This window comes from Rutilus rutilus (assembly GCF_951802725.1).
Source record: "Rutilus rutilus genome assembly, chromosome: 15".
NCBI lineage: Eukaryota > Metazoa > Chordata > Actinopteri > Cypriniformes > Leuciscidae > Rutilus > Rutilus rutilus.
The window spans coordinates 1,642,428-1,662,125 of NC_140220.1; the positions used below are offsets into that span (position 1 = coordinate 1,642,428).

Genomic DNA, 19,698 nt, shown 5'->3' on the forward strand with positions numbered 1-19,698 from the left:
GCACCTACACACGCAATCACACATACAGGCTCTCAAACACACACACACACACACACACACACACACACACACACACACTCATACACGCTATTATACACATACTCTCACACACATACTCACACACACACTCACATACACACTTACACACGCAATCACACATACAGGCTCTCAAACACACACACACACACACACACACACACTCTCATACACACTATTATACACATACTCTCACACACATACTCACACACACACTCACATACACACTTACACACGCAATCACACATACAGACTCTCAAACACACACACACTCTCATACACTATTATACACATACACACACACACACACATATACACGTATTCACATACGCACTTACACACGCAATCACACATACAGACTCTCAAACACACACACACACACATACTCTCATACACTATTATACACATACACACACACTCACATACGCACTTACACACTCAATCACACATACAGACTCTCAAACACACACACACTCTCATACACTATTATACACACACACACACATACGCACTTACACACTCAATCACACATACAGACTCTCAAACACACACACACACACACACACACACACACACACACACACACACACACACACACACACACACACACACACACACACACACACTATTATACACACACACACAAATGAACTAGTGTGGCTGTAACTAAGGCCAAAATCGAGCCAGAAGACTGAAATAAGAGGCTGAAATCAAGAAGATTAATCTCGGATAAAGCATTCCTTTATTTTCTGTTACGTTTTTGTTGAATTTTGATATTGTGTGTAACAAAATGTCTTTGTGTTCAGGTTTGACTAGTAAAATTAATGCAAAAACTGACACTTCAAATCAACATAAATCTTGACAAATGTAGTCTTTGAGAATGTCTAAATTTGATCCAAAGCGACTTGCATTGCATTCAAGCTATACATGTTTTAAAATTAGTTACTGCATTTTTATATGAGTTATTAGAGTGTGTCAAGTGGACGATAACACCTCAGCAAAGCAGGACACACCAGACGCATGACATTTAATGTGTAAAATGTTATTGATGAAAGTTATTTTTATAAAGTGTTCCCAACAGTCGTCACACACATGCCTGCACACACTGTGCATCTGAGCATTATAAGCTAAGCACTCGATAAAGCTTCATACTGCAGGGTTTAGAGATTAAACTGCTCTACTTTACCTCACAAACTATAGAACAGACCTCAGTTTACGACCGATTTAGTGTTTTTAACCCTGCCGAGAAAGCAGAATTCTCTGGAAGCTCGTTTCCACCACGAATAAACATTTTAAAAGATAATTGCGACTTTTTACCTCGCAATTGCGAGTTTACATCTCGCAATTCGGACTTTATTTCTTAGTCTTGCGAGATATAAAGTCGCCATTATGACTTTTTCCTCGCAATTATGACTTTATATCACGCAATTGTGAGAAAAAAAGTCGGAATTACCTTTGTTATTTTTCATTCTGTGGCGGGAACGAGCTTCCATAGAATTGCCCTAAATAGAGTTCCCTTGATATTATGAGATGGTTAAGCATGAATCAGGTTTATTTCTAGGACACTAGAATCGCTGCATATTAATGCAATAGTCGTTTGCTCAATCTGAACCTGTATGCACTTCGTTTTTCAGTGGAACAAAAAATAAAAGGACACGTTTTGAAGAAACGCATCTTCTTGATGCAGCTCTTTTAAAAAATAAAAAAAATCCATATGCACAATAAAAGTTATATATGATGCTTTATGCACTTATTCATGTTAATATTAAAAATGCTGCATTTTTAACATCCTGAACACTAAAATGCTGCTGATTCTCAATGTCACGCGCAGAAAAGAGCTTCGTCAAGATGATTTAACCTTCATCCTTCTCTCACACTTTCTAACACATCTTTCCCTCGCGGGTTATAATGACCCGAAGACCTAAAATTATACTTTTTTTTTTTTTTGGTCCAGAAAGCTTATTTTATGTAATTTTGATAATATTTTTTGAATGCAATTTCTTTTTTTACCTTTTAAATGACTAGATTTGATCTATAAATAATAAATAAATAGTAATTTAATCACATTCCTCTCATTCTTTCAACTTAAATTCAAAATAACTCACAATTTCATGCATAATCCTTTTAACTCAGCTCTAAATATCTTACATTGAGTGTCTTTGACCTCTTGTGGAAAATAACTAATATATTATGATATTTCATGAGTCTAGATGGCCTTATAGCTCTATATGGAGCAAATGAGCTGTTCCGCTGGGTCCTAAAGTCAGTTTTCTTCAGTATGCATTAAGAAACACATGTAAACATTTATATAATTTTATGTTTGAATTTTGATAATTTTTAGGGTTTTCTATGTGTACTGAAGCATTCCTAAAGAGGTCAAATTGACTCGCGAGGGAAGGATTTGTTACTTTTTAAAACTTTTGTTTGTGTGTGTGTGTGTGTGTGTGTGTGTGTGTGTGTATTCGTGGTTCAAGTGCGACAAAAGTCCTGGGGTCTTGGATCCCTCTGGTGAACACTCAATAAAAAAAGAGTTTCGGGTCAAAATGACCCGAGGGAAGGATGATACGGGTTTGGATGGACATCACATTTTCTCTGAACTGTGTCTGTAATCTGGACATGTTTCTCCCCTGAGACTGAGAAACGAGTCTCTGTTATTAGACATCTCTGCTGATCTCGTAGCTGTAAATCACCTGCGTTTCCACGTCTTCCGAACGACCTTCCACTCACATCCAGCTCAGGTTTACACTAGTCCAAGTTTACAAATGTTGGTTAGCAGGGTTAGGACTGTCGATCGTGTGCCTGCATCGGGTTTTCCGTCTCAGAGGTCGACGGGAATGACATTTCCAGTGTTTGTTCAGTTCAGTGTGAGAAACGACAGACAGGATCGCTCGTGTTCGTTCCTTTTTGTACGGCGTTCCTGAAGAGCTCGTGATTGATCAGCAGTGCTTTTGAGTGTTGTCTGTTTTATTGCTTTCGAGTGAGATGTGAAGATACTGCACCTTGTGTTTGACCCACTGAATAAAAGCTCTATCTCAGACACGAATCCTGACCTTTGACCTTTTACACTGCCACAATGCACTTAAACTTGTACGTACCAAACTGATGCTTAAACCCAAGGTGCACTGACAATCACAAATCATCATCATCACGTGAATAAAAGTGATCTTTTCAAAATGCATACAGGCTTTTTATGTTTAATTCCTTTACATTTATATTAGTTTCACTTATAAATGTGCATTTCTAGATTGAAGCAATTTAACCTGTTAACTGCCACCCCCTTTTTTTTCCTGCATTGACTTATAAATGCACTATCCAAACTTAAATGGTTGTAATTCCAATGCTTTGACCAAAGGCTGGTCTTGTTTTAAAGAAGACACTTGGCAGATTATTGTAAAAGTGAAATAAATTATGAAAATGAAAGGGAAATTTTTTTATGAAAATGTCAAATGTAAGAGTATAATATTTATATAATATATATATATTAAAAATGTAAATCAATACAAAAAAATATATTATATGTATATAAAGTATATAAAAAAAAATCAAAGCCATAAATCTGAACAAGTAGCGTTCCAAATTTGAGGTTGTTATCTTTATTTTGAAAGTCCGTCACCAAATATTAAAACTAGAGATTGTACACTTTCAAATGATATATAGTTTGTCAAGATTAGTTTAGGTTTACTATAGAATATTACAGTTTTAAATATGTAATGGCTGTGGGCCCCAAAATGACATGCATTGAAGACTACCTTAAAAATATTTAGATTTTTGTATTGTGATGCTCCAGAGCTCTATAGGTTTGTGTTATGACAGACATTTCAGTCATATTTCTGCTGTGATATGGTGTTCACACTAATAAACAATCAGCAAGTCTGGATAATGAAGGTGAGATTGCACGTGTCGACCAGTAGAGGCCGCTGTCGCTCTTCTAATCGACCGTTGGATTCAGACTCGCCTCACAACACAGGTGAGCACTTTTAACTCTCCCAGGGCCTCAAAAGTTAGACTTTTATGAATTATCCTAGTTAAAGTCTCCCTGTGGTGAAAATCCAGCTTTTAATGTTGTTTATGTGTCTATGTGGTGTTTTTAATCTGCTTTAAGACAAACCATGTGTAAATTCATAAGTCGACACCATTGCTGAGTATTTCCTCCTTAAAACTGCAGTGAACCAAAGACAGTCTCAAAAACACGCTTTGAAATCGCTGGTGTTTCTGACGTCACAAACTACCTTGTAACCAATCAGATCAACGTGTGATCGTCAACCAGTGGATCTCTGAGCTGAGTGAGTGAGTGGAGGCGGGGTGAATTTGCATATTCATAGTACCACATATAAATATGGCAAAAATAGTTTTTTATTACACTTAACTGATTAATTCTTGACTTGCAATAGATATTTTTGTCATTTTCTAGCTGGAAATTATTTACACACACAATATTTTAGCAATAATGTCGAGTGACGGGCGTATTTTCTCTTGCCAGAAAATCGCAACTGTCGATGCCCGGTTTGTATGAATCACTGAGTCGGTTCTTTTGTATTGGTCAAAAATGAGTTCACGCAGGTTTTTCCAAACTGGTGAAAAAGCTAATAAGCTATTTTAATAATTTAAACCGTAAAATTAATAATAAATGAACCATTTTAAAATAATATAAAAAATCTCAGGAGACCTTCAAGTAAATGTTTTAGATCAAAGAGTTCAGCTGACGGGAAAGTGTGTGAATACTCGGTTCGCGATTCAGTCTGAATCATTTGGATAGTTCACTCACTCGCTCACTGAATCATTTTTTTTTCTTTATCACGCTGTAAAACAATAACGCGATGCTGTAGAACACGTAGAACAAAAAGCGCTGGATGAAGTGGAATATTTACACACAAACACCTCAAATAAACATCCGAAGACGAGCTTTATGAAGCATTTTACTTCATGCAAAGAGTATCAAAACGTTCACAGAAACACTAAACCAAACTGATAGAAGGCCACATTATTAAAAGATAATTAAGAGAAACTTCTGTGTCATTTAAATGAGTCTTATATATAAATTATTTTCAGTTCATAGTAACATTAATAATAGTAGAAAATGTAAACATGCAAAATCACCAGATCTTGCAGTAATATTTAACTGCCATGTGCCCATCAGGTTTCACTATTACATTCACTGATCTCATACATCTGATTCATATGCATTGCAGAATTAATTGTTTGGTTTTCCTGTGATGTTTTCTATGAAGATCTGCTGATTTTATCACTGAGATCATGTTTTCTAGCTGTCTGATGTAGAAACACTTCACACTTTTCATGAATGTACTGCATTGTTTTCCAGTGTTTATGAATTTATGCTGCTACATTATATCTGCATATTCCAGATATTGTGGACAGTCACGGGACTGTGGGAGATTTCAGCGGCACGACTTCAATAGAGAAAAGACAAAAGTTTTGTGACAATAGAATAAAAATAAATAAAAAATCAAGACACAGAACTAGACAAAGACTGTGTGAGTGTGTGTGTGAGAGTTAGTGTGTGTGGTGTGAGTGTGTGATAGAGAGAGTGAGAGTGTGCGTGTGAGAGTGAGTTTGTGATAGAGAGAGATTGTGTGTGTGTGTGTGTGTGTGTGTGTGTGTGTGTGTGTGTGTGTGTGTGAGATCGAGAGACTGTGAGTGAGTGAGTGAGTGTGTGTGAGAGAGAGAGTGTGTGAGAGAGTGAGAGTGTGTGTGTGTGAGTGAGTGTGTGAGAGAGTGTGTGTGATAGAGTGAGAGTGTGTGTGTGTGTGTGTGTGTGTGTGAGTGTGTGAGAGTGAGTTTGTGATAGAGTGAGAGTGTGTGTGTGAGAGTGAGTGTGTGATAGAGAGGGAGTGTGTGTGTGAGTGTGAGAGAGTGTGTGTGTGAGAGAGTGAGTGTGTGATAGAGCGAGAGAGAGATTGTGTGTGTGAGAGAGTGTGAGTGTGTGATAGAGATAGAGAGAGAGTGTGTGATAGAGAGAGATAGAGACTGGAGTGATCAGATCGTTAGGAGTCGTGATTGTGTCTTTATCCTTTTAATCTGTCCGACTCCTTTTTTCTCTCTACGTGTGTGTTAGAGTGTTCGAGAGTGTGTGATAGAGAGAGAGATAGAGTGTGTGTGTGAGAGAGAGTGTGTGTGTGAGAGTGTGTGTGTGTGTGTGAGAGAGAGAGTATTAAGAGAGTGTGAGAGTGTGTGATAGAGAGAGAGATAGAGAGAGTGTGTGTGTGTGTGAGATAGAGAGTGTGTGTGTGTGTGTGTGTGTGTGTGTGTGTGTGTGTGTGTGTGTGTGTGTGAGATAGAGACTGGAGTGATCAGATCGTCAGGAGTTGTGATTGTGTCTTTATCCTTTTAATCTGTCCGACTCCTATTTTCTCTCTACGTGTGTGTGTGTGTGTGTGTGTGTGTGAGAGAGAGAGTGTGTGTGTCAGTGTGTGTGTGTGTGTGTGTGTGTGTGTGTGTGTGTGTGTGTATCTATGTTATGTATCGTATGTAAAATAATCGACTCCAAACGTAAATGATTTAATACTTTATTTTTGTCATATTTACAGTGATTAATTCTTCACGGCTCCATGTACATCTCTAAGACACCGAACACCCGTTTACTGTAAAGAGATTTCACAACTCTGACAAAAAATATTTTTAAGAAGCAATTAAGAAATAGCATAACAAGCCTGCAGTGAACTTATGATTCATGAGCTGAAAGATTGTACATGACTTCATACAGATCTGATTGTCATTAAAACAACATTTGGCATCATAACGATCATATTTACAGTGAAAACAACTATCTGTACAGATTTCATGTCATGATGTAATGCGAATATAAGTTAGAAATAACCAATAACACCATTTAAAAGAAATACTTGAGGTCCATTTTACATTCATAAAAAATATAGAAGTGTTATAATGTTTTAAATGCTGATTTCAATAAGAACTGAAGCACATGAGCGTAAGTTTAAACATGAGCAGATCTTTCACCCGACACACATTTATTCATTTTGATAACATTTTAATATGCAATCATTTAATATTTTCTAAATGAAACTATAATATGCCTGGTGATGTATTTTAGTTCATAGATACAGCTTGCAGAAATCTTGAGTTTGAATGAATGCACTATTATATCACAACACTGTTTTATTCATGATTCTGATGATTCAAGGAGTTCAATAATATCTGATATGATTTCCACACGTTTCTGAACTAATGACGGCGTCTTACAGCAGATGTGTCTTTCAATTAAAGGAACACGCCGACTTTTTGGGACTTTAGCTTATTCCCCGTATCCCTCAGAGTTAGATAAGTCCACACATACCCTTCTCATCTCTGTGCGTGCCGTAACTCTGTCTGACGCACCCACCGCTAGCCTAGCTTAGCACAAAGACTGGAGGTAAACAGCTCCAGCTAGCATACTGCTCCCAATAAGTGACTAAATAACTTGGGTGGAGTGATTTGCTCGCAGCGCCTGAGACGCCCCGTGGTGAGGAGCAGAGAGTTCGCTCAGAGTTGGAGTAAATCACTCCGCAGAAGTAGCAGTGCTTCGCCTTCTGAGAATATAGTTCTCAGTATGTATACGGTTAGAAGATGGCTGTGACTCATGTGACCTTGTTATTCATACACGCTGTGACTATAAAAATCATAACATGTAAATAGGAAAATGTTGGTGTTATTTAGTCACTTATTGGGAGCAGTACGCTAGCTGGAGCCATTTACCTCCAGTCTTTGTGCTAAGCTAGGCTAGCGGTGGGTGCGTCAGACAGAGTTACGGCACGCATGGAGATGAGAAGGGTGTGTGTGGACTTATCTAACTCTGGGGGATACGGGGAATAAGCTAAAAAAGCCGGCGTGTTCCTTTAACACATACGGTAAACATGAAACTGTTTTGAATGATTGATAGTGACGGTTCATCCGAGTGGCTTTTCTTAAAGTAGTAGTTCACTTTAGAATTAAAATCTCCTGATAATTTACTCATCCAAGATGTTCATGTCTTTCTTTCTTCAGTCGTAAAGAAATGAAGGTTTTTGAGGAAAACATTCCAGGATTTTTCTCCATATAGTGACTTCAATGGGGTCCAACCAACGGATTGAAGTATTTCTTTGAAACACTTTAATAAAACACAAGAGTCTGACCCCGTCCTCTTCCTTCCACACACTGAAATCATCACAATAGTTAAGTGTAATTAATTCCTGTGATCAAAGCTTTAAATTAATTAGCATGTTGTAGCAAGTTGCTAACATGAATTAGCATTTTTCTAACATGTTGTTAACATGTTTTAACACATTGTTGACATGAATTAACATGTTTTAGCACGTTGCTTGTATGAATTAGCATGTTGCTAGCATGTTTTAACACATTGTTGACATGAATTAACGTGTTTTAGCACGTTGCTTGTATGAATTAGCATGTTGCTAGCATGTTTTAGCACATTGCTAGCATGAATTACAATTGCTCAACATTATCATGTTTTACCACGCTGATAGCATGAATTAGAATGAAATAACATTGTTAGCATTTTTATAAAATGTTCGCTGGTGTGTCTAGATGAGACTCTTATTCCTCGGCTGGATCGTGTCGAGACTTTGAAGTTGCACTGAAACTCACATCTGGACCTTCGACCCGTTGGACCCCATTGAAGTCACTATATGGAGAAACATCCTGGAATGTTTTCCCCAAAAACCTTAATATCTTTTCGACTGAAGAAAGACATGAACATCTTGGATGACGTGGGGGAGAGTAAATTATCAGGACATTTTAATTCTGAACTAATCCTTTAAAACATTGACAGGGATTTTAAACTATTCATTAAATACTGATTAGTTCAAATGTTCATCTTACATACGGCTTCTCAAAAGAGTGTCGATGCTATTGAAGAAACTTGTGTGAATTGCTGCTGTTTGCATCAGGACTGAAGCACAGATGCTTCCAGCGGGTCAGAACTCGTCCTCTGAACTGTCGGCTAGTAGCATGGCGTTGTCCGGGCCGCTACGCACTTCTCTGGGCGGCTGAAAAGGACGAACATTGAAGAAAAGTCACAAGATTAAAACCATCAGTACTCAAATGATAGATTGATAACACAATTACCATGTTGCTAGCATGTTTTTAACAAGATGTTAACACAATTCGCATTTTGCCAGCATTATGCTAACATGATTACCATGTTGCTAGCATGATGCTAGCACATTTTGACTTGTTTTTATCATGTTTTAACCCTAAGCTAATTGCAATTAGCATATAGCTATTCAATGCTAGCATGTGTAGCAAAGTCACAAGATTAAAACCATCACTACTCAAGCTAATCTGCTTATTTGGTTTGTACATTATGCAACATTGAGACTTCATTCACTCTTGCCAGTGTTTCGGCTCTGTTCAGAAATGGAGTGGCCCGTACCTTCCTCTGGTGTTTAAAGCTGTCTCTTACAGTTCCTGAAGAAAATGTGAGTGGTGTTCGCCATGTGCAACTACACTACCCCCTGCACTGTTAGCATGCGCTTAGCAAAATTCTAACACGATAAGCATGTTGCTAGCATGTTTTAAAAAAATGCTAACATTATGAGCATGTTGATAGCATGTTTTAACTAGATTCTAACATGATTAGCATGCTGCAAGCATTTTTTTAACAAGATAACATTAATAGCATTTTGTTAGCATGTTTTTAGCTAAATGCTAACATGATTAGCATTTTGCTAGCATGTTTTTTAACAATATGCTAACACAATTAGCATGTTGTTAACATGATGTTAACATGTTTTTAACAAGTTGTTAACAAAATTAGTATTTTGTTAGCATTACGCTAACATGAAGAGGATTTTGCTAACATGTTTTTAACAAAATGCTAACATGATTAGCATGTTGGTAGCATGGTTTTATAAAGATGCTAACACAATTAGCCTGTTGCTAGCACGATGATAGCTAACAACAGTGCTAGCACATTTTGACTTGTTTTTATCATGTTTTAACCCTAAGATAATTGCAATTAGCATTTAGCTATTCACTGCTAGCATGTGTAGCAAAGTCACAAGATTAAAACCACCACTACTCAAGCTAATCTGCTGAAGCTTTCAAAGGGCTCAAATGATAGAATTGGTGTGTAAATTATGTAACATTGAGACGTCATGATTTGATGTTATGCTTGACTCTCGCCAGTGTTTTGCCGCGTACCTTCCTCCTCTGGTGTTTGAAGCTGTCTCTCCTCTTGCGATGGATCAGTCTGATGCTGTAAAGAGCACCGACCAGCAGAAGAGCACCAGCTATCCCGATGCCAACAGGCGCCAACATCCCCGACACGTAACCAGCCTACCGGGGGGATAATCAACATGTTTTAATGTTAAAATGTTGATTGTTAATGTTGTTAATTGTGAATTGTGAATGTTAAAATGTTTGTTAAAATGTTGTAGCACATTGCTTACATGAATTAGCATGTTTTTAGCTGTAATTAACACATTGCTAGTATAAATGAACATGTTTTAATATTTTGCTAACATGTTTTAACACATTGCAAGCACAAATTAGAATGAATTAACATATTGTTAACATGTTTTAACATATTGTTAACATTAACATGTTTTAGCATTTTACTAGCTTGAATTAACATGTTTATAGCATGTTTTAACATACTGCTAACATGAATTAACAAGTTTTAGCACATTGCATGTATGCATTGGAATGTTGCTACCATGTTAACACAATGTAGCACATTGTTAACATGAATTATCTTGTTGCTTCCATGAATTAGCACATTGCCAGCATGTTTTAAAATGTTGCTAGTATGAATTAGTATGTTACTAGCATTAAAATTAGCTTGTTGTTAACATGAATCATAATTAATAAGCATATTACTTACATATTGTTAGCATTTTTAAACACATTGTTAGTATGAATTAGCATGTTGCTAACATGTTTTAATACATTGTCAACATAAATGAACACATTTTAGTATGTCACTAGCATGAATTAACATGTTTATAGCATGTTTTTACCTTTTGCTAACATGAATTAACATGTTTTAGCATGTTGCGTGCATGAATTAGCATATTGCTAACATGTGTTAACATTTTACTAGCATAAATTAGCATGTTGCAAACATGTTTAAACACATTGCTAGCATGAATTACAATTACTTAACATTGTTATGTTTTACCATGTTGCTAGCATGTTTTAACACATTGCTAGCATTAATTACAATTACTTAATATTGTTACCAAGTTGTTAGCATGAATTAGAATGAAATAACATTGTTGACATGTTTAGTACATTGCTTGCATTAATAAACATGTTGCTACCATGTTTTAGCACATTGCTTACATGAATTATCTTGTTGCTAACATGAATAGCACATTGCCAGCATGTTTTAAAATGTTTCTAACATGAATAAACATTTTTAACACTTTGCTAGCATGAATTAGTATGTTTCTAGCATGAATAAGCATGTTTGTTAACATGTTGTTAACATGAATCATATTGAATTAGCATATTGCTAACATATTGTTGGCATGTTTTAACACATTGTTAGTATGAATTAGCATGTTGTTAACATTGCAAATTGTTAAAACATTGATAACATGAATTAACATTTAGCTGGAATGCTTTAACACATTGCTAGCATGAACTAGTATGTTTCCAGCATGAATTAGCATGTTGCTAGCATGTTTTAGCAATGTTAACATTACTCAGAATGAATTAGCATATTGTTAACATTTTTTAACATGTTGCTAGTATGAATCAGCATGTAGCTATCATGTTTTAACACACTGCTAACATGAATTAGCATGTTGTTAGCATGTTTTAAAACATTGCTAGCTTGAATTAGGATGTTGATATGTTTTAACACATTGTTAACATGGATTAGCATTTTGGTTACATGTTTTAGCACACTGTTAACATAAATTAGAATTAATTTGCATGTTGTTAACGTTTTAACACGTTGCCAACATGAATTAACATGTAGCTAGCATGTTTGAACGCTGCTAACATGAATTACCACATTGCTAACATGTTTTAACAAATTGCTAACGAGAATTAGCATGTAGCTAGCATCTTGTTAACGTTTTAACACGTTGCCAACATGAATTAACATGTAGCTAGCATGTTTGAACGCTGCTAACATGAATTACCACATTGCTAACATGTTTTAACAAATTGCTAACGAGAATTAGCATGTAGCTAGCATCTTTTAGCACGCTGTTAACGTGAATTAACAGGAAATTACACTTTACTATAAATTCATATAGAAACAGCTATTTTAAATTGTAATAATATTTCACAGTTTTAACTGTATTTTCGATCAAGGTGAGTAGAATGGGCTCTTTCAGAAACATGAACTAGCGTGAATATGCGCACCTTCTCTCGGATCAGCTCCACCCAGCTCCGCACTGCACACAGCAAACACAGAACGTTAGTAGTGAAGCTTCTGACGAGACTCACGCTAGCATGGCTGTGTGTGTGTTCTCACCGAGGCCCTGGTTCCGCTGCACCCAGACGGGGGGAGGGGGGATCAGGCTGTAGGGCGGCCGTGTGTGTGGAGCCAGGGTGCTCTCCATCAGGTCCTCTTCACTCTCCTCCTCAGACTCCTCCTCCTCGTCTTCATCAGGCTCATCTGTAAGACAGAGACGTCGGTTCAGCTTGCGGCGTGTCAGAAACTAGCGCTTTAAACGCACACGCACCAACCTTTAGATTCCAGATCTTCGTGAACGACCGCCAGAGTCTGATGGGTAACTGAGCTCTGTGTGATGTCATCGTCTGCAGGACCAATCAGAATGCTTTACAAAAATACATTCGTTCATCTTGTAGAAGCTGATATGATGTTAAGGTGTTTCTAATCTAATGTTTAGTTTTTATTTAATTATGTTGGCTTGACCTTCAGACTGTTCTATATCTTTTCTAACCGATCCGACTTATGGTTTTCCTAAAAATGACGATTAAAAATGCTATAGACTTACATTGAGGGCGTCAAAACTTAAATTCAATAACTCTATTAGTACTATTTAAGATACATCCACTACGTATCTATCACTGGAAAAGCCTAGCACAAAAACTAGCTTAGGACATGCTAACAACAAGCTAAATCATGCTAGCTACATGTTAATTAATGCCAGCAAAGTTGAATTTCCTGTTAAAGTGTTAATTCCTACAAGCAGTGTGCTAAATCATGTAGCAACATGTTAATTCATGCTAGCAACATGCTAAGTCATGCTAGCAACATGCTTAGTCATGCTATTAATGTGTTAAAACGTTAGAAACATGTTAATTCATGAAAGCACTGTGTAAAATCATGTTAGCAACATGCTTAAAAATACTAGCAGTGTTAAATCATGTTAGCAACATGTTAATTCATGAAAGCAGTGTGCTAAATCATGTTAGCAACATGTTAAAACATGCTAACAATCTGTTAAATCATGTTAGCAATGTGTTAAATCATGTTAACAACATGATAAATCATGTTAGCAACATCTTAAAAAAGTGTTAAAAAATCATGTTAGCAATGTGTTAAATAATGCTAGCAACATGCTAATCATGATAACCACATGTAAAATCATGTTAGCAACATGCTAAAAATATAATAAAACATGTTAGCAATCTGTTAAATCATGCTAGCAGCATGCTAAAACATGCTAGTAAAAATTTGAACTGTCTGAGTAAAAACTTCAAACCTTCAAGCTCTTCAAAGTTATTTTAAACTTTCAGACCTGGCTCTTTTTTATTAAAGTTTGTCATCAACCTTTACTCATCTAGTTATTATTATTATTATTATTATATGATTTGGAAGCATTCTCACTTCGCTCCAGTGACGCATCAGGTTCTGTGACGGAGGCTCTCGCTCCAGACGTCTGCCAGTCCAGCGTTCCTGAGAGAAGGACATCAGAGGAAGTGTGCACCGTATCCATGGACACCATTCGCTCCGTGTCTCCCATCGTCACGGCAGCCGGCGCCACGGTGACGGACACTACGGATGGCGATGCGACGTCCTCGAAGATCAGAGGCAGGTCTTCGGATGGCATGGTGGCATCGGTGCCCAGCTCCAGCACGCTCACTTCTTCTGGAAAAGGGAAATGCAAAGCCAAGAACATCAAACACAGAGCTGTTAACATTAATAATGAACGTGCAGACGCCTCTTTTAGCAGTAAGCTCCACTTTCCTCCAGTACAACTCAAAATAGAACGTAATTAGGCTGCCGTCGGCGTCCGCTGGGGTTCAGAGTGCCGCTGTACTCAGAACCTCTACTAATGCAAATGTTTTCAGCCCAGAACCAGAACTCTATACTCGTACTTCTCTACAACTATTGGCTCTGTTCTTTGACGAAAATACTTCATGGACAGATACACTGTTCCTTTGGGTCGTTTAACGTTAAAATGTTCATAGTGTGCGTGACGTCAGCTGTAGTGTTTCTGAAGAGCGTTTTCGAAGCTCAAAGTGGGCGGAGCCGGCCGTCGCCATCTTGGCAGCGTCACTCCCGGATAAACGTAAATGTGCAGCAAGGCGGATTAGCTGAGGCGACGTGATGCTAACAGACAGCAGACAAACGCTAGTAGTGACATCAGCGGCAATCCACCTGTCACTCAAGTGGCCACGCCCTTAATTATGCACAACTTTAACCCTTAATCGCTGTTTGGGGTCAAAACGACCCCAATGGACTTTTCCTTCATTTTTTAAAAGTGTTACCTTCATCTCAGGGGCATGAAACTCTGTGACTTTTCCTAAATAATCTATCTAAACATGCACAAAAAAACTGGGCTTGATTTGGTTGTTCTAAAGGTGTGTAAAAAAAAAAGTACCATTTAAGCTGTTTGGGGTCAAAATGACCCCACATTGAAAATGAATGGGAAAATGAAAAAAATGACTTTTTAAAATTTTGTTTGTCAAAAAAATAAAAGTAAATCCATTATAAATCTGAAAATTTTTACAAATAAACCAAGGTCTGGTCCTAGAGCATAAATAAAAAGTAGAACGAACTTTCTATCTCATACACACACACACTCACACACACACACACACACAAACACACACATGTATGTGACTGCAACAGAGAGCATTTTTACAGAAATTGGCAAATAAAATAAACAAAACTGGCATAAATCTAAAAAAATTTACATTTAAATAAAGGTCTGGTCCTAGAGCATAAACCCAAAGTGGAACGAACTTTCTAACTCATACACACACACACAAACACACACGTATGTCACTGCAACAGAGAGCATTTTTATAGAAATTGTCAAATAAAATCAACTAAACTGGCATAAATCTGAAAAATGTCACATATGCAACATGGAACAAGCTCCAACATGGAACACCCCAAACATCTTAAGTGTTATCCTTTTTTAACAGCGATTAAGGGTTAAGGCTTAATATAATTTAAATGGATGAGTTATAAAAATGTTCACCCCCCTCACAGTCGTCATGAAGGGCAAAATTAGCTATATAGACCAAAACCACTTTTAGCACCAGACTGTAAACATGTTTTATTCTGCTGTAAAGTTGGGCATTTTAACATGGAGGTCTATGGGACTGAGTCTCTTCTGCAGCCGGCCTCTAGTGGCCAGTCCATGAATCTGGTGCTCTTCGCGTGTTGGTCAAAAATTAACGAAATTAATTATTTTATTTCAATGAAATGAATGTACTATATTTTAGATCGATTATGTTTTTTATTTAATATTTTGTATTTTTAGGGGATTTATGGTACTAAATTATATTTACGCTGTATTTATAATCCACTTATTCACTTTTTGAGCATAGACCTGAAAATTACATTTCCAACTTAAACTGTGGTAAATCTTGAATGCTTTAGAGCGACAGACTGAAGTTTGATCTTTTTTCAAAGATGACACTTGGCAGATTATTGCTGAAGTGAAAAAAGTTTTTAAAAGTTAACTTAAAAAAGGTACAGAATTTTATGTGTAAAAATTTCAATTTCTAAATTAAATATATATTTTCAAAATCACTTTTTACTCTAAAACTGGGAGAAAATCAAAGCCATAAATCTAAACAAGTTGAGTTCCAAATTTGAGGTTGATATCTCAAAAAATGATCTTTCAGTGAGAGTGTGTTCGGCTGCAGTACCAAACGCTTCCACTAGAGGACATTCGTCTCCATTCATTTCCAATGCGCTCATTTTAGACCGCGAGGAGCACAAGTGTGACGGGTTTTTTTTTCAGGACCATTAAACCTGTTTGAATCATGTACATGATTTTTCACACAGCAAGTGCCAAAACCTTTACCAAGTTTCGTACCATCCCGATGAAGTAAACATCGGAAGGTTTCCGCTTGGTTAAAATGCGTGTCGATCACTGACCTGCCCGCAGATGAACCGGTTCCGTCCAGGTATCGGCCGCGTCCAGCAGTTTCGGCCCAGACGAGTCTCCGCTGGGAACGCCGGTCAGAGAGTCCGAAGGAGTCTGAAGTGTGTCGGTTCTCGGAGAACACGTCGTCTGAGAACACGGGAGAGAGTCCGTTGTGTCGCTCGTTCGCTCGTTCCCGTCCGCCGTCGCTCCGCCAAACCCCTCGTGAATCCCGTCGGATTCCCCGTGCGTAACTCCCGGAGCAGACGTTTGAGCTGCCTTGGGATCTTGTGAGCTGTTGGTCAACCAGGATGAGTCGAGTGAATGAGTCCTAGTGTCTTTATCATCTCCCCCTCCTTTATCCATCGACTCCTCGAGCGTCTCCCGGATGGAGAGACACACCGTGACCAACAGGAGACTTCGCAAAGTCAACATAGCGGATCCGTCACTCGAGCACGAAGTCCGAAGGCGAAGTTAAACGTGAACGGCTCCGAAACACTCAAGCACACTTCCTAGAAACAGGAGCAAGGTGAAGGAATCCAATGTGCTGTGACATAAATGACAGATTTTCATATACTGTATACAGTCGAACCAAACATTATTCAGACACCAGATATCATTTTTTATATTTTTTTTTTACTAGTATGTGCAGGACACTATAGTTCATTTATATAATAAAGTAAACTGTGACATATTATACCCAAATATTCTTCATACAGTGACTACTTTTATAAAAATTTGGGAGCAGAAATGATTCAGACACTTTGACCTGATCATGTTTTGCTGAAGTGTGTTGTCTTTAATTGCTAATGCTCTTTTTACACACAGACTGAACAAAATGAAGCATTGCTTGGTGATTGGTTGAGCTAAACTGGTATTATCTAATTGTGTAGTTAAATTTAACAGCTGACAGATATTCAACATAATTCATGTGTGAGACAGTCTAACAGAAGGACGGACAAAACCAGTCAAATATCAACTGAGTTCTGCTCATATTTTATTACCATTTTCTAAACTAGAACAAGAATGAGTCTGGCACACATTGGCTTTAGACAGACTGACTGAATTGGCTTTACTATTTCTTCATCAGATATTGAACATTATTGAACTGATCTGAATCAACATTGATCTGAATAATGACACTATTTAAGGGTACTTTTTAAGCATTTTTAAGGGTATATTATTTAAAGTCCCCCTGTTGTCAATAATTTTATCCCTTAAAACTAATAAAAAAAAAAAAAAAACCCTTATAATAGCTTGAATGTAACTGGACACCCTTGCCTCATTTAGTATGCGCGGTTCTATGAATATGCAAATGAGCCCCGCCTCCACTCACTCACAGCAGCTCAGAGATCCACTGGTTGACCTGATTGGTTTATAAGACTCTAAAAGAATCTGCCATGTCTATAATGGTGCTTTTATGAAGAATAGAATTTACAAAGAAACAGCATTTCACTAGGAAACAACAGGCGAATAATTAATGTGCAGTTTTAATTGCATCCATTTATGCTATAATAAATTATTCAAATTGAATGCATTCATAATGCATATGTTTCACTGACGTGTTTCAACGATTATTTATTTATTGTATTAAAGAAGAAAATATTATTAAACATTTGTTCTGTATATTGGTATATCACACTTAAAAATGATCAGCATTGGCTGTAATAAACAACAAAAACCATATTAATCTCTAGAATTGTTGGATGTATATTCAAGATTTTATTGTTTTGTGCTGCTAGTTTAACCACCCATTTTGTCCTGGTCTACATTTCCTCGCTCTTTCTGCAGCAGTAACTTGACACACACACACACACACACACACACACTACTGCAATTCTCTGCCAGTGTCTAAAAATAGCACGGAGACAATGCGTCCTACTGTATCATCCATTAGGTTTCCATGCAGTTATGTTTATTGATCATAAATCAAATGCGTTAATGTATATATAATATGCTATAACATGCGTACTGTAATTGCATGCATTAATGCATTACATTGTCTCTGTCACTGAACACCTCATATGTCTGAGTCAGGCACTATTATAATATGCTGCGTAATTTCTCTCCATATGTGAATGCGCAATGGTCAGATTCTGGTTCTCCCGCGTCACGTGCATTACAGCATGCGAACACCGACTGCTCTTCTGGACAACTTTAATATGAAGTAAACAAACACAATGGCAGATCATCACAGTAATGACGCAGATCCTCACCTGCTGTGTGTGAACGCGGATCAGGCTCATGTCCAGTGCACGCGCAGTGTTCCAGTCACCCGTTACCGCTCTTAAGAGGCATTATAAGCGCTCGTTGCCGTTATTCCTCTCTGTCTGCGTCAGCTCATGCCACACTGAAGTTTCCTCTGAATCTCGTCTGCATCTGCGCAGTCGACTAAAGCCAGCTCACTGACAGCGCGGGAAACTTCAATAATTAACGCTCTAGTTATTTTTTAAAGGTGCAGTGTAATATTTAGGAGGATCTGTTGACAGAAATGCAATATCATATACATAACACTGTTTTCAGTGGTATATAAAGACCTTACATAATGAACCGTTATGTTTTTATGGTAACGCTTTAGATTACAGCCCGGAAAGTACTGCGTAATTAAAATGAAAGTACAGTGTAACTTTCGGTAATTACAGTGTACCTATAAAGTACTTACGTGTAAGTATAGGGGAACAATATGTAAAGTCTTGGGAATAAAGGTGTAACAACCAGGAAAATACTGCGTAATTAAAACGAAATTACAGTGTAACTTTCTGTAATTACAGTGTACCTATAAAGTGCGTACGTGTAAGTATAGGGGAATAATATGTAAAGTTTTGGGAATAAAGGGGTAACAACCAGGAAAATAACAAATTATTTAGGCAAATTATTTAGACTGTAAGTATTCCATGTAGTTACAGGGTAAGTATGACATTGCGGGCTGTAAATTAAAGTGGTGCTTCTTACCCTCTTGTTTCATGTAGTTACAGGGTATGTGCAATAAAAACACATGTACACATACACAATCTGACATCACTTGGAAAACCTTTATTTGAAAAACAACTTATTTCAAAACAGATTTACAACATATTACACTTCTTATTATTATTATTTATTTTTTTAAATCAACTTTTCATTTCAAATACTAAAGTCCTGACAGAAAGTAGCATGTTTTGTCCTTTTTTGTTTCTCTTGCATTGCTTGCATTCTCTTGGTCCTCCTCTTCTTTTTCTATCGTTCCACTGATTAGCCTAATCTTAAGAATGAGTCTTTTTCTATTCTGTATTATGTATTAAAATAAAATACAGTACACCCAGAAATGTTCTCATAATTTACTCATCTTTTCGCTACCGACCAACTATCGCCAGCGAGTGCATGAGAGTCGGCTTCATAGGGTCGGCTTGAATGGCTT

The 19,698-nt window shown here is 37.3% G+C and overlaps 2 protein-coding genes across 5 annotated transcripts in view; one reads left to right on the top strand and one right to left on the bottom strand.

The window, feature by feature from the left end:
* The window catches only part of LOC311304608 (E3 ubiquitin-protein ligase pellino homolog 2), a 17,675-nt gene extending 16,922 nt beyond the window's left edge, over positions 1-753 (top strand). For all 3 annotated transcript variants that reach the window (XM_084431731.1, XM_084431733.1, XM_084431732.1), the window contains one exon: positions 1-753. This exon is cut by the window's left edge and continues 2,467 nt beyond it. The gene's annotated coding sequence lies outside the window, so the exon portion shown is untranslated.
* A 7,957-nt stretch (positions 754-8,710) lies between these two features.
* On the bottom strand, positions 8,711-18,676 carry armh4 (armadillo like helical domain containing 4). 2 transcript variants are annotated; one of them, XM_084432212.1, is made up of 8 exons: positions 18,518-18,676; positions 16,316-16,848; positions 13,805-14,065; positions 12,697-12,768; positions 12,482-12,625; positions 12,370-12,401; positions 10,192-10,326; positions 8,711-9,035 (listed from the first exon to the last, which is right to left on the bottom strand). In XM_084432212.1, exons 2-8 carry the CDS (start codon positions 16,734-16,736, stop codon positions 8,964-8,966), a joined length of 1,137 nt encoding a protein of 378 aa, XP_084288338.1. In that variant the 5' UTR covers positions 16,737-16,848; positions 18,518-18,676; the 3' UTR covers positions 8,711-8,963. The 2 variants fall into 2 exon arrangements, with proteins under 2 accessions (XP_084288338.1, XP_084288339.1); XM_084432213.1 differs by having other exon boundaries at positions 8,822-9,035; positions 16,316-16,813; positions 18,518-18,657.
* Positions 18,677-19,698: the final 1,022 nt, after the last annotated feature.